The sequence below is a fragment of the Nerophis lumbriciformis genome, linkage group LG15 (assembly GCF_033978685.3).
Source record: "Nerophis lumbriciformis linkage group LG15, RoL_Nlum_v2.1, whole genome shotgun sequence".
Taxonomy (NCBI): domain Eukaryota; kingdom Metazoa; phylum Chordata; class Actinopteri; order Syngnathiformes; family Syngnathidae; genus Nerophis; species Nerophis lumbriciformis.
In genome coordinates, this window is record NC_084562.2 from 21941654 (window position 1) to 21956062 (window position 14409).

The window sequence follows — 14409 nt, forward strand, 5'->3', positions numbered from 1 at the left end:
GAAACAATATTGGACAACAGGACATAGTAGTGTCATAATGTCTGCATACATAACCACAGTACAGTACATACAACATGCATCATGTTTTAGTAAAACTGTCACCATGTCTCTCTCGCTCTCAGATGACGTCCCGTTATCTGCCACCCCGGTGACGGCCTTCTATCACGGCTGCATGAGCATCTCCGTCAACGGCCAGATGTTGGACTTCGACGAGGCCCTGAGCAAACACAACAGTATCAAGTCCCATTCCTGTCCTCCCAATTCACCCCCAGAGACTGACGCCCCTCACCCATATGGAGCGTGACCCCCGCCACGCGCAGCAGTGTCCTCCTGAAATGTAGGACACGGGATTTGAGGGAAGATGAGGAGGGAGACCGGAGACAAGATGTTAGATATATGTTTTACATTCTTACAATGTATCTGTCCTACATTTTGTTCTGATTACTTGTAGCGAGGAACCACGACGGCTTGTTTGCCGGAATGATGTAGTTGCAGCACTTTTCTTGCTACCGAGAAATTCCAAGAAATTTTGGGAAAACAGCAGCGCTTTTTTGGCACGCATGATGTTGAGCAATGTTTGGGTCCCAGCACCTGGAGCCTGACCTCTATCATCATGGTGCAATCATCCTTGTACAGAGAAATGATTTGAAATTAAAAATACGCTATGAAGATGATGCGCCATGATGTTTTGTTTTTTACAATAAACCATTGCAATAAATCACAATAAAATGCTGACCAATCAGCGGTCAGACGGCGGACAATATGAGCCAGCAACAAGTAAGACATCCAAACCAGAGGAGTCAAGTGCTCCACTCACAGGCCAAGACTGGCTCAATCAAATGATTTTGTTCCAGCGCACATGGTTCGATTCCCAGCCAGGACATAGAAGGTAAACATTCAACTCAATGATGATGCAATCTTGAAGTAACAAAGTTATTTGTTTCATTCTTTTAGTTATTTCGTAAGAAAAATTATTTACTGATCTGCTGGAGAGAAAATGGATGCATTAATGGTTTGCCATTCATATTACTCCAAAACATGATGGTGTCCAAAGTGCGGCCCGAGGGCCATTTTTGGCACACAAGTAGTTTTTTTATTGGCCTTGTTATTGTATATTGTTATATATCATTTTATTGGCCTTATTACATATTTTATTGGCCTTATTACATTTTTTATTAGATATTTTATTGGCCTTATTACATGTTCTAAAAAATAAAGGAAGTTTATATTAATGAGGTGTATTAGATATTACACTCATTTCTTTATCACCTGTAACACAAAAGCTAAAATGTTTTTTTTTTCCCGATAGGATAGGACTTTATTGTCATTGCACAAGTACAACGAAGCTTTGTTTTCAGCACAAACCCGTTCAAGATTAGACAAACAGACAGTGTACAGAGTTACAGAACAGGAAACGCTGATGGGTTGCCACAAGGCGCCCTGTAAAAGATGGGGAAAAAGGTAAAACGCTGGGGAAAAAGATGAGTAAAAAAAAAAAAATTACAATCTATACTGGGCTCCTTAGGGGGCCCAGTCTGGAGTGGGAAAAAACCTCCATGCCATGCACACATAAACATGTTACATATAATCACGACAACTCGCAACGGGGGGTGGGGGGGTTGGACCCCTGGAGGTCAACTGCTGCTATAAAGCGCTGCCAGCCGTCCATCACCCCGAAGGGGAATCAAGCGGTGGGGGTGTGTGGGGGTGTGTATATGCCCATTGTCTTGGGTGTGTTGATGTAGTATCCATAGGCCTGGGGCCGTTCTGCATGCAAGCAAAAGTTCGACTCCAGGTGTCGATGAGGAGGGAGGGAGGTCAAAAGCGTCCATCATTGAGGAGTCCTCGGGGGGTGTTTTCAGAATAGCCTGCTCCTGTTGTTGCATCAAGGTCATTCGAGGGAGTCAAATCGTAAATTAGGATTTTGTTTTTCCGCGAGCAGACATTACAATGGCTTGTCTGTTCTATTCCATGCCGGCCCTCATATCCAATTTTTCCCTTTCAACCAGCTTTTCCATGATGTGATCCATCTTGCGATTCAGTTCAGGATTCGCTCCAGACTGTGATCCCACAGCCTATGTAAAGCGCTTTGAGTCACTTGAGAAAAAGCGCTATATAAATGTAATTCAATTCACTTCACTTCACTTAATAAAATTCTTATTTTCGAAATCAGATTTTTCTTTCCAGTTGACTGTTTACACAGCAAGTAAAATGGGATCTTTATCCCGACTCCAGTATAAAGGTGCACAGGCCCCAATGTGGTCCCAATGTGGCCTCGACGTCACTTCTATGCACAGTTTGATAAAGTAAAAACAAACAAAATTGACCGGATTCCGTAAAAGAACAAGGAAGTCACTGCTACTACTACAAAATAAAATAAGTCGCCAGACCTTAGAAATTGTTTTTTTTAACGTGTAAATAAATGAAAATAATAAAAGGTATGTCAATAAAATACTTAATTTTGACTTTTTTTTCTTTTTCTTTTTTTGGGGAGGCATAGCTCGGTTGGTAGAGTGGCCGTGCCAGAAACTTGAGGGTTCCAGGTTCGATTCCCTCTTTCTAGTCACTGCTGTTGTGTCCTTGGGCAAGACACTTTACCCACCTGCTCCCAGTGCCACCCACACTGGTTTAAATGTAACTTAGATATTGGGTTTCACTATGTAAAAGCGCTTTGAGTCACTTGAGAAAAGTGCTATATAAATATAATTCAATTCAATTCAAATATAATTCAATAAAACGTATGAATGGATATACATAGTGTCATATATTTGGGAGGGTTCTAATCTTTTTATGGCTGTTATGTAGAGGAGGTACAGAAATCGTTACAAACACTATTTCTTCGGAATCAAAATGTACTGTATGTTCATATAGTACATATGGCCTATTATTTGCGCACTATTGACAAGTGATGCACCAGAAATGTGCTTTGTGACACAAGCTAACTGTTAGCATGCTGACATTATCTTGCTAGCATGCTAAAATTAGCATGCTAACTTTTTGAGCTAGTTTTGCTACTGTTTACCACAGAGTCATATAACTTTGTATGTGACACTTATTAACTGTTAGCATGTAAACAAAAGCATGCTAACTTTTTCATAAGATTTTACTCTTTTTTCATAATTTCCGTAGCCATATCCCTTATAGCCGTGCTACTTGAAATGTGAGACATGCTAACTGTTAGCATGCCATCGTTTGCACACATGCTAAGTGTTAGCATTTTAATGTAAGCATGCTTACGTTTTAGGATAGCTCCGTAGCTCTTTTTGTCCAGTTACACCTAAAACTCACGGGTTCTGACACTCGGAACCAACTTAAAAGTGACGTAGCTCGCCCCAAAGATGACGCAAAAGTCACTTTCCGGTGGCATTTGAAAATATTTGATTCCAATCGGATTCAGACTACCTGCAAAAAGATAAGATTTGAAGCCCTTTGGAGCAAAAAAAAAAATCGGATCCGTGTCACTTGGGGGCAAACCAAATCTGATTTGGTGAGCAGTGTAAACATAGCCAAATATTAGAAAAATAATTGTATAATGATAATACTAGTAATGATTTAAAAAATGTATGGATGGAACTGGTAATAAGTTTTATAAAATATTTTAATAAAAAAATGACAAAATAGTTTTAGAATTTATAATAATAATAATTTTATAAAATAAAATAAAATAATTCATTTATAAAAAGAAGAAGAAAAAAATAATAAATTTCAAAGAAAATTCCTACAGGAAGTACAATTAATTATCTATATGTTTTTTTCATAGGGAATTTTACTATACCATTAATACCTCTTTTTTATTTATTTATTTAATATAGTTGTATAATAACAATAGTTTTATAACATATTTTTTTAATAAAAAATAAATGGTTTAATACTCTATTATAATAATAATAATATATCTTTATAAAATAAAAATAAAAATACAATTTAAAAAATGTAATTTAAAATAAATAAAAAATCCTGCAAAAATTACAAAGTTACCATGGACTCCATTAATCATCCATGTGGTTGTCGGAAATTTTATTTATCCATTACTACCTCTTTTTTTATGTATTTGTTTATTTTTATTTTATAATTTTACAATAATATGAATAGTAATATTAGTTGTTGTTGTTGTTGTTGTTGTTTTTTTAAAATAATAACATGTAAAGAAAATGTAAATAAAAAAAATAGCCAAATAGTACAAAAATAATTTCATGGGTGTTGGGCTCAATTCTGCTTCAGGGCCCAATTTAGCCAGGAATGGCCCTGGAGAAGTGAAGGTGAGGAAAACATGCAGACAAGGACGGCTGCATTAAACAAACTCATGGTGCTTTTACGCACGCACGCACGCACGCACGCACGCACGCACGCACGCACTCACACACACACACACACACACACACACACACACACACACACACACACACACACACACACACACACACACACACACACACACATTCTTGTATTTGTCACCTTCTTGAGACCAATATAATGACAAAGGTTGGAATTTTACTCAATAACAGTCGCAATTTTACAAGAAAAGCTTAACATTTTGGCAATTTTATGAAAAGAGTTGTAATTTTACTTGACAAAAGTCACACTTTTATAAGAAAACTTAAAATTTTTGGCAATATTATAATAATAATCTGAATTTTACTTGGCAAAATTATGACAAAAGTCAGCTGTTCACCTGGCGGGTTTTTTCAGGGATGAATAGGGAAGTCTTTCTTTAGCTGCCGTCTGGTTTTATCATATATTGCTGCCTTTGCACCTGTCAATGTTTACTTTTGTATGCACATTAAAGCAACAAAAAAATACTGACTTTGGAGCAATGTTCATGGACTCTAGTATTTGGCTCTCCGTTACTTTTGTATGCACATTAAAGCAACAAAAAAATACTGACTTTGGAGCAATGTTCACGGACTCTAGTATTTGGCTCTCTATTAGATGCAACGGTTTTCCGTATCGGGACCATTATTTCGGTCCTATGGAAGGTACTTTTCCTTGTTGATGGCGGGTTTTTTCAGGGATGAATAGCAAAGTCCTTCTTTAGCTTGTTTTATCATATATTGCTGCCTTTGCACCTGTCAATATTTACTTTTGTATGCACATTAAATCAACAAAAAAAATCCAGACTTTGGAGCAATGTTCACGGACTCTAGTATTTTGGTCCTAACTTGTTCATATTGCAAGGTACTTTTCCTTGTTGATGTCTCAAGAAGGGTAGAAATACAAGAACGCACACACACACACACACACACACACACACACACACACACACACACACACACACACACACACACACACACACACACACACACACATCATTGTATTTGTTACCTTCTTGAGACTTCCAAAAATGCCTACCTCTAGTATTACGATAAAAGTCGTAATTTTACTCAACACAAGTCAACATTTTACAAGAGAAACGGAACATTCACCTGGCGGGTTTTTTCAGGGATGAATAGGGAAGTCTTTCTTTAGCTGCCGTCTGGTTTTATCATATATTGCTGCCTTTGCACCTGTCAATGTTTACTTTTGTATGCACATTAAAGCAACAAAAAAATACTGACTTTGGAGCAATGTTCACGGACTCTAGTATTTGGCTCTCTATTAGATACAATGGTTTTCCGTATCGGGACCATTATTTTGGTCCTATGGAAGGTACTTTTCCTTGTTGATGGCGGGTTTTTTCGGGGATGAATAGGCTCCAGCACCCCCCGAAAGGGACAAGCGGTAGAAAATGGATGGATGGAGCGGTAGAAAATGGATGGATGGAGCGGTAGAAAATGGATGGATGGATGGAATAGGGAAGTCCTTCTTTAGCGTATTTTATCATATATTGCTGCCTTTGCATCTGTCAATGTTTACTTTTGTATGCACACTGAATTAACAAAAAATACTGACATTGGAGCAATGTTCACGGACTCCAGTATTTGGTCCTAACTTGTTCACATGCAAGATACTTTTCCTTGTTGATGTCTCAAGAAGGGTAGAAATACAAGAACACACACACACACACATTCTTGTATTTGTTACCTTCTTGAGACCTCCGAAAAATGCCTACCTCTAGTAATATAATAAAAGTCGTAATTGTACTCAACGCAAATCAACATTTTACAAGAAAAAGGGAACATTTGTGCAATATAATGATAAAAGCTGGAATTTTACTCAATAACAGTCGCAATTTTACAAGAAAAGCCTAACATTATTGCAATTTTATAAAAAAAAACTCACGACGCAACAAAAGTCACAATTTTATAAGAAAACTCAAAAATTTGGGCAATATCCATACATCCATCCATCCATCCATTTTTCTACCGCTTAATCCCTTCGGGGTCGCGGGAGGCGCTGCAGCCTATCTCAGCTACAATCGGGCGGAAGGCGGGGTACACCCTGGACAAGTCGCCACCTCATCGCAGGGCCATTTTGGGCAATATTATAATAATAATAATACTTGGCAAAATTATGACAAAGGTCTGGTGGGTTTTTTCGGGGATGAATAGGGAAGTCTTTTAGCTGCCGTCTTGTTTTATCATATATTGCTGCTTTTGCACCTGTCAATATTTACTTTTGTATGCACATTAAATCAACAAAAAAATCCAGACTTTGGAGCAATGTTCACGGACTCTAGCATTTTGGTTCTAACTTGTTCACATGCAAGGTACTTTTCCTTGTTGATGTCTCAAGAAGGGTAGAAATACAAGAACACACACACACACACACACACACACACACACACACACACACACACACACACACACACATAATTGTATTTGTTACCTTCTTGAGACCTCCAAAAATGCCTACCTCTAGTATTACGATAAAAGTCGTAATTTTACTCAACGCAAGTCAACATTTTACAAGAGAAACGGAACATTCACCTGGCGGGTTTTTTCAGGGATGAATAGGGAAGTCTTTCTTTAGCTGCCGTCTGGTTTTATCATATATTTCTGCCTTTGCACCTGTCAATGTTTACTTTTGTATGCACATTAAAGCAACAAAAAAATACTGACTTTGGAGCAATGTTCACAGACTCTAGTATTTGGCTCTCCATTACTTTTGTATGCACATTAAAGCAACAAAAAAAATACTGACTTTGGAGCAATGTTCACGGACTCTAGTATTTGGCTCTCCATTAGATGCAATGGTTTTCCGTATCGGGACCATTATTTCGGTCCTATGGAAGGTACTTTTCCTTGTTGATGGCGGTTTTTTTCAGGGATGAATAGCAAAGTCGGCAGCACGGTGGTAGAGGGGTTAGTGCATCTGCCTCACAATACGAAGGTCCTGAGTAGTCTTGGGTTCAATCCCGGGCTCGGGATCTTTCTGTGTGGAGTTTGCATGTTCTCCCCGTGACTGCGTGGGTTCCCTCCGGGTACTCCGGCTTCCTCCCACTTCCAAAGACATGCACCTGGGGATAAGTTGATTGGCAACACTAAATTGGTCCTAGTGTGTGAATGTGAGTGTGAATGTTGTCTGTCTATCTGTGTTGGCCCTGCGATGAGGTGACGACTTGTCCAGGGTCTACCCCGCCTTCCGCTCGATTGTAGCTGAGATAGGCTCCAGTGCCCCCCGCGACCCCAAAGGGAATAAGCGGTAGAAAATGGATGGATGGAATAGCAAAGTCCTTCTTTAGCTTGTTTTATCATATATTGCTGCCTTTGCACCTGTCAATATTTACTTTTGTATGCACATTAAATCAACAAAAAAATCCAGACTTTGGAGCAATGTTCACGGACTATAGCATTTTGGTTCTAATTTGTTCACATGCAAGGTACTTTTCCTTGTTGATGTCTCAAGAAGGGTAGAAATACAAGAACACACACACACACACACACACACACACACACACACACACACACACACACACACACACACACACACACACACACATCATTGTATTTGTTACCTTCTTGAGACCTCCAAAAATGCCTACCTCTAGTATTAAGATAAAAGTCGTAATTTTACTCAACACAAGTCAACATTTTACAAGAGAAACGGAACATTCACCTGGCGGGTTTTTTCGGGGATGAATAGGGAAGTCTTTCTTTAGCTGCCGTCTGGTTTTATCATATATTGCTGCCTTTGCACCTGTCAATGTTTACTTTTGTATGCACATTAAAGCAACAAAAAAATACTGACTTTGGAGCAATGTTCACGGACTCTAGTATTTGGCTCTCCATTACTTTTGTATGCACATTAAAGCAACAAAAAAATACTGACTTTGGAGCAATGTTCACGGACTCTAGTATTTGGCTCTCCATTACTTTTGTATGCACATTAAAGCAACAAAAAAAATACTGACTTTGGAGCAATGTTCACGGACTCTAGTATTTGGCTCTCTATTAGATGCAACGGTTTTCCGTATCGGGACCATTATTTCGGTCCTATGGAAGGTACTTTTCCTTGTTGATGGCGGGTTTTTTCAGGGATGAATAGCAAAGTCCTTCTTTAGCTTGTTTTATCATATATTGCTGCCTTTGCACCTGTCAATGTTTACTTTTCTATGCACATTGAATCAACAAAAAATCCTGACTTTGGAGCAATGTTCACGGACTCCAGTATTTTGGTCCTAACTTGTTCACATGCAAGGTACTTTTCCTTGTTGATGTCTCAAGAAGGGTAGAAAATACAAGAACGTGCACACACACACACACACACACACACACACACACACACACACACACACACACACACACACACACACACACACACACACATCATTGTATTTGTTACCTTCTTGAGACCTCCAAAAATGCCTACCTCTAGTATTACGATAAAAGTCGTAATTTTACTCAACGCAAGTCAACATTTTACAAGAGAAACGGAACATTTGTGCAATATAATGATAAAAGTTGGAATTTTACTCAATAACAGTCGCAATTTTACAAGAAAAGCTTAACATTTTGGCAATTTTATGAAAAGAGTTGTAATTTTCCTTGACAAAAGTCACACTTTTATAAGAAAACTTAAAAATGTTGGCAATATTATAAAAATAATCTGAATTTTACTTGGCAAAATTATGACAAAAGTCAGCTGTTCACCTGGCGGGTTTTTTCAGGGATGAATAGGGAAGTCTTTCTTTAGCTGCCGTCTGGTTTTATCATATATTGCTGCCTTTGCACCTGTCAATGTTTACTTTTGTATGCACATTAAAGCAACAAAAAAATACTGACTTTGGAGCAATGTTCCCGGACTCTAGTATTTGGCTCTCTATTAGATGCAACGGTTTTCCGTATCGGGACCATTATTTCGGTCCTATGGAAGGTACTTTTCCTTGTTGATGGCGGGTTTTTCCGGGGATGAATAGGCTCCAGAACCCCCGAAAGGGACAAGCGGTAGGAAATGGATGGATGGAGCGGTAGAAAATGGATTGATGGATGGAATAGGGAAGTCCTTCTTTAGCGTATTTTATCATATATTGCTGCCTTTGCATCTGTCAATGTTTACTTTTGTATGCACACTAAATCAACAAAAAATACTGACATTGGAGCAATGTTCACGGACTCCAGTATTTGGTTCTAACTTGTTCACTTGCAAGGTACTTTTCCTTGTTGATGTCTCAAGAAGGGTAGAAATACAAGAAGACACACACACATTCTTGTATTTGTTACCTTCTTGAGACCTCCGAAAAATGCCTACCTCTAGTAATATAATAAAAGTCGTAATTGTACTCAACGCAAATCAACATTTTACAAGAAAAACGGAACATTTGTGCAATATAATGATGAAAGCTGGAATTTTACTCAATAACAGTCGCAATTTTACAACAAAAGCTCAACATTTTGGCAATTTTATAAAAAGACTCACGACGCAACAAAAGTCACAATTTTATAAGTAAACTTAAAAATTTGGGCAATATTATAATAATAATAATCGGAATTTTACTTGGCAAAATTATGACAAAGGTCTGGTGGGTTTTTTCGGGGATGAATAGGGAAGTCTTTTAGCTGCCGTCTGGTTTTATCATATATTGCTGCCTTTGCACCTGTCAATGTTTACTATTGTATGCACATTAAATCAACAAAAAAATACTGACTTTGGAGCAATGTTCACGGACTCTAGTATTTGGCTCTCTATTAGATGCAACGGTTTTCCGTATCGGGACCATTATTTTGGTCCTATGGAATGTACTTTTCCTTGTTGATGGCGGGTTTTTCCGGGGATGAATAGGCTCCAGCACCCCCGAAAGGGACAAGCGGTAGGAAATGGATGGATGGAGCGGTAGAAAATGGATTGATGGATGGAATAGGGAAGTCCTTCTTTAGCGTATTTTATCATATATTGCTGCCTTTGCATCTGTCAATGTTTACTTTTGTATGCACACTAAATCAACAAAAAAATACTGACATTGGAGCAATGTTCACGGACTCCAGTATTTGGTCCTAACTTGTTCACATGCAAGGTACTTTTCCTTGTTGATGTCTCTTAGAAGGGTAGAAATACAAGAACACACACACACACACATTCTTGTATTTGTTACCTTCTTCAGACCTCCGAAAAATGCCTACCTCTAGTAATATAATAAAAGTCGCAATTTTACTCAACGCAAATCAACATTTTACAAGAAAAACGGAACATTTGTGCAATATAATGATAAAAGCTGGAATTTTACTCAATAACAGTCGCAATTTTACAAGAAAAGCTTAACATTTTGGCAATTTTATAAAAAGACTCGCGACGCAACAAAAGTCACAATTTTATAAGAAAACTTAAAGATTTGGGCAATATTATAACAATAATAATCGGAATTTTACCTGGCAAAATTATGACAAAGGTCTGGTGGGTTTTTTCGGGGATGAATAGGGAAGTCTTTTAGCTGCCGTCTTGTTTTATCATATATTGCTGCCTTTGCACCTGTCAATATTTACTTTTGTATGCACATTAAATCAACAAAAAAATCCAGACTTTGGAGCAATGTTCACGGACTCTAGTATTTTGGTCTTAACTTGTTCACATGCAAGGTACTTTTCCTTGTTGATGTCTCAAGAAGGGTAGAAATACAAGAACACACACACACACACCCACACCCACACACCCACACACACACACACACACACACACACATACACACACACACACACACACACACACATCATTGTCTTTGTTACCTTCTTGAGACCTCCAAAAATGCCAATGTTCACGGACTCTAGTATTTGGCTCTCTATTAGATGCAACGTTTTTCCGTATCGGGACCATTATTTCGGTCCTATGGAAGGTACTTTTCCTTGTTGATGGCGGTTTTTTTCAGGGATGAATAGCAAAGTCAGCAGCACGGTGGAAGAGGGGTTAGTGCATCTGCCTCACAATACGAAGGTCCTGAGTAGTCTTGGGTTCAATCCCGGGCTCGGGATCTTTCTGTGTGGAGTTTGCATGTTCTCCCCGTGACTGCGTGGGTTCCCTCCGGGTACTCCGGCTTCCTCCCACTTCCAAAGACATGCACCTGGGGATAAGTTGATTGGCAACACTAAATTGGTCCTAGTGTGTGAATGTGAGTGTGAATGTTGTCTGTCTATCTGTGTTGGCCCTGCGATGAGGTGGCGACTTGTCCAGGGTGTACCCCGCCTTCCGCTCGATTGTAGCTGAGATAGGCTCCAGTGCCCCCCGCGACCCCAAAGGGAATAAGCGGTAGAAAATGGATGGATGGAATCAGAGGTGGGTAGTAACGCGCTACATTTACTCCGTTACATCTACTTGAGTAACTTTTGGGATAAATTGTACTTCTAAGAGTAGTTTTAATGCAACGTACTTTTACTTTTACTTGAGTATATTTATAGAGAAGAAACGCTACTTTTACTCCGCTACTTTTATCTACATTGAGCTCGCTACTCGCTACTAATTTTTATCGATCTGTTAATGCACGCTTTGTTTGTTTTGGTCCGTCAGACAGACCTTCATAGTGCCTGCGTTTCAACAAATACAGTCACTGGTGACGTTCACTCCGTTCCACCAATCAGATGCAGTCACTGGTGACGTTGGACCAATCAAACAGAGCCAGGGGTCACAAGACCTGACTTAAACAAGTTGAAAAACGTATTCGGGTGTTACCATTTAGTGGTCAATCGTACGAAATATGTACTGTACTGTGCAATCTACTAATAAAAGTTCCAATCAATCAATCAAAAGTGTGAAGGAAAAAAGACCCTTTTTTATTTCAACCGTTCATCCCGTCAAAAGCCTAAAGACTGACTGCACAGTTCCTGTCTTCACAATAAAAGTGCCGCTCCATCGCGCCTGCGCTTTCAAAATAAGAGTCTCCGAAAGCCAGCACAAACAAGCTAGCAAGCTACGGAGTTTGCCGCCAATGTATTTCTTGTAAAGTGTATAAAAACGAATATGGAAGCTGGACAAATAAGAAGCCAAAAACCAACCACTTTCATGTGGTATTAGACAGAAAGGAGGAACTTTTTTTCTCCTCCATTTGAAAACGTGGACGATCATTATCATCACTACTGTCTGATTACAATCAATGCAAGTCATCAGATACAGGTAATACACCAACTTATATTCTTGTTTTCATGAAAGAAAGGAATCTATATGTGTTAAACATGCATGTATATTCATTAAAACACCTTTAACATGTAAACAAAAACGGCAAAATAAATAAATATAAATTATATACTGTATATATCAATGTATGTATATATATATATATATATATATATATATATATATATATATATATATATATATATATATATATATGTGTGTGTGTATATATATATATATATATGTGTGTGTGTGTATATATATATATATATATATATATATATATATATATATATATATATATATATATATATATATATATATATATATATATATATATATGTGTGTGTGTGTATATGTTACTCATCAGTTACTCAGTACTTGAGTAGCTTTTTCACAACATACTTTTTACTTTTACTCAAGTAAATATTTGGGTGACTACTCCTTACTTTTACTTGAGTAATAAATCTCTAAAGTAACAGTACTCTTACTTGAGTACAATTTCTGGCTACTCTACCCACCTCTGGATGGAATAGCAAAGTCCTTCTTTAGCTTCTTTTATCATATATTGCTGCCTTTGCACCTGTCAATATTTACTTTTGTATGCACATTAAATCAACAAAAAAAATCCAGACTTTGGAGCAATGTTCACGGATTCCAGTATTTTGGTCCTAACTTGTTCACATGCAAGGTACTTTTCCTTGTTGATGTCTCAAGAAGGGTAGAAATACAAGAACGCACACACACACACACACACACACACACACACACACACACACACACACACACACACACACACACACACACACACACACACACACACACACGGTAACTCCCCCCTCCGAAGGCGTGTGGTGCTCGTCACAACACACCAAAAAGTGCACGGGAGGAGGACAGCGGGATAAAAGCGTGCAGACCGCAATGGAGAGCAGCGAATAACCGCAGAAAGAGGAGGACAACAGCGGCTTAACGGCGACAGACATGCGGGCTGTTTAACCTCCAAACACACCACCGCAGCGGTGCTTTTATATCATCGGAAAGAAGTACCTGGGAGACCCGCGGAACTAACGTCCCATTCTTCCTAACGAAGCAACGACGAGAGAAGAGTTAAAAAAAAAAAAAAAAAAAAAATTTTTGGAAGGGAAAAGTTTAGGGTGTTCGGCGCGGACACAGCGGCAACACGATGCATGTTCGGCGGACAAAGTGTGTCTCATTTGGCGCCTTGCTAATCCTGCTGGCGGTGCGCTGCTGCCTCACCAGTAAGTCAACACTGCATGTTAGCCGGCTAGCTAGCTAGCGAGGTGACATTTTTATTGGCATAAATAAACATACCCGCGGGCGTCCTTCACGGTGCCCTCCCACGCAGGGGACACTTCCACGCTCACACGCCGACCTTCATTTGTGCCTTAAATTGACTTTTTTTTTTTTGTTATATTGTCGTCCTGTCCAGTTTCCCTGTCCCCGCAAGAAGCTCACCAGTTCCTCAGCAGGCACCGGAGGGCGAACCAAGTGTTCGAGGAGACGAGGCAAGGACACTTGGAGAGGGAGTGTGTGGAGGAGAAGTGTTCCAAGGAGGAGGCCAGAGAAATCTTTGAAAATGACCCTGAAACTGTGAGTGGATTTAAACACTCGACTCTTGGGCTTTTCTAACATAATAGGTCAATTATTTTGATTCGGGGGGCCAAATTTAGAGGAAATAAATGTGTCTGGGGGCCCGTATATCTATTTTTAGGAACACTAATACAAAACCTCACAATAATGTCTGATTGAATGCTAAAAACGTTATGACAGACCGCCTTAAAAAACGTAATGGAATTTTAGATTTTTCTATGAACGATAAAACACCGAATATTGACAACATATGAATTTCGATCGACATATTCATACCTGCCAACTACTCCGGTTTTCCCGTAATTAGTACGGTTTTCATCAACC

General features: G+C 38.9%; 2 protein-coding genes across 2 annotated transcripts in view; both read left to right on the top strand.

The window, feature by feature from the left end:
• The window catches only part of pros1 (protein S), a 28880-nt gene extending 28206 nt beyond the window's left edge, over nucleotides 1-674 (top strand). The window contains exon 14 of the mRNA XM_061974727.2: nucleotides 123-674. Within this exon, the coding sequence (XP_061830711.2) occupies nucleotides 123-304 (182 nt within the window). The 3' untranslated portion in view covers nucleotides 305-674. The remainder of the gene's footprint in view (nucleotides 1-122) is intronic.
• A 12582-nt stretch (nucleotides 675-13256) lies between these two features.
• Nucleotides 13257-14409, top strand: part of gas6 (growth arrest-specific 6) — a 48621-nt gene continuing 47468 nt past the window's right edge. Inside the window, exons 1-2 of the mRNA XM_061974713.2 lie at nucleotides 13257-13733; nucleotides 13925-14085. Coding sequence (XP_061830697.2) covers nucleotides 13658-13733; nucleotides 13925-14085 — 237 coding nt within the window. The 5' untranslated portion in view covers nucleotides 13257-13657. The remainder of the gene's footprint in view (nucleotides 13734-13924; nucleotides 14086-14409) is intronic.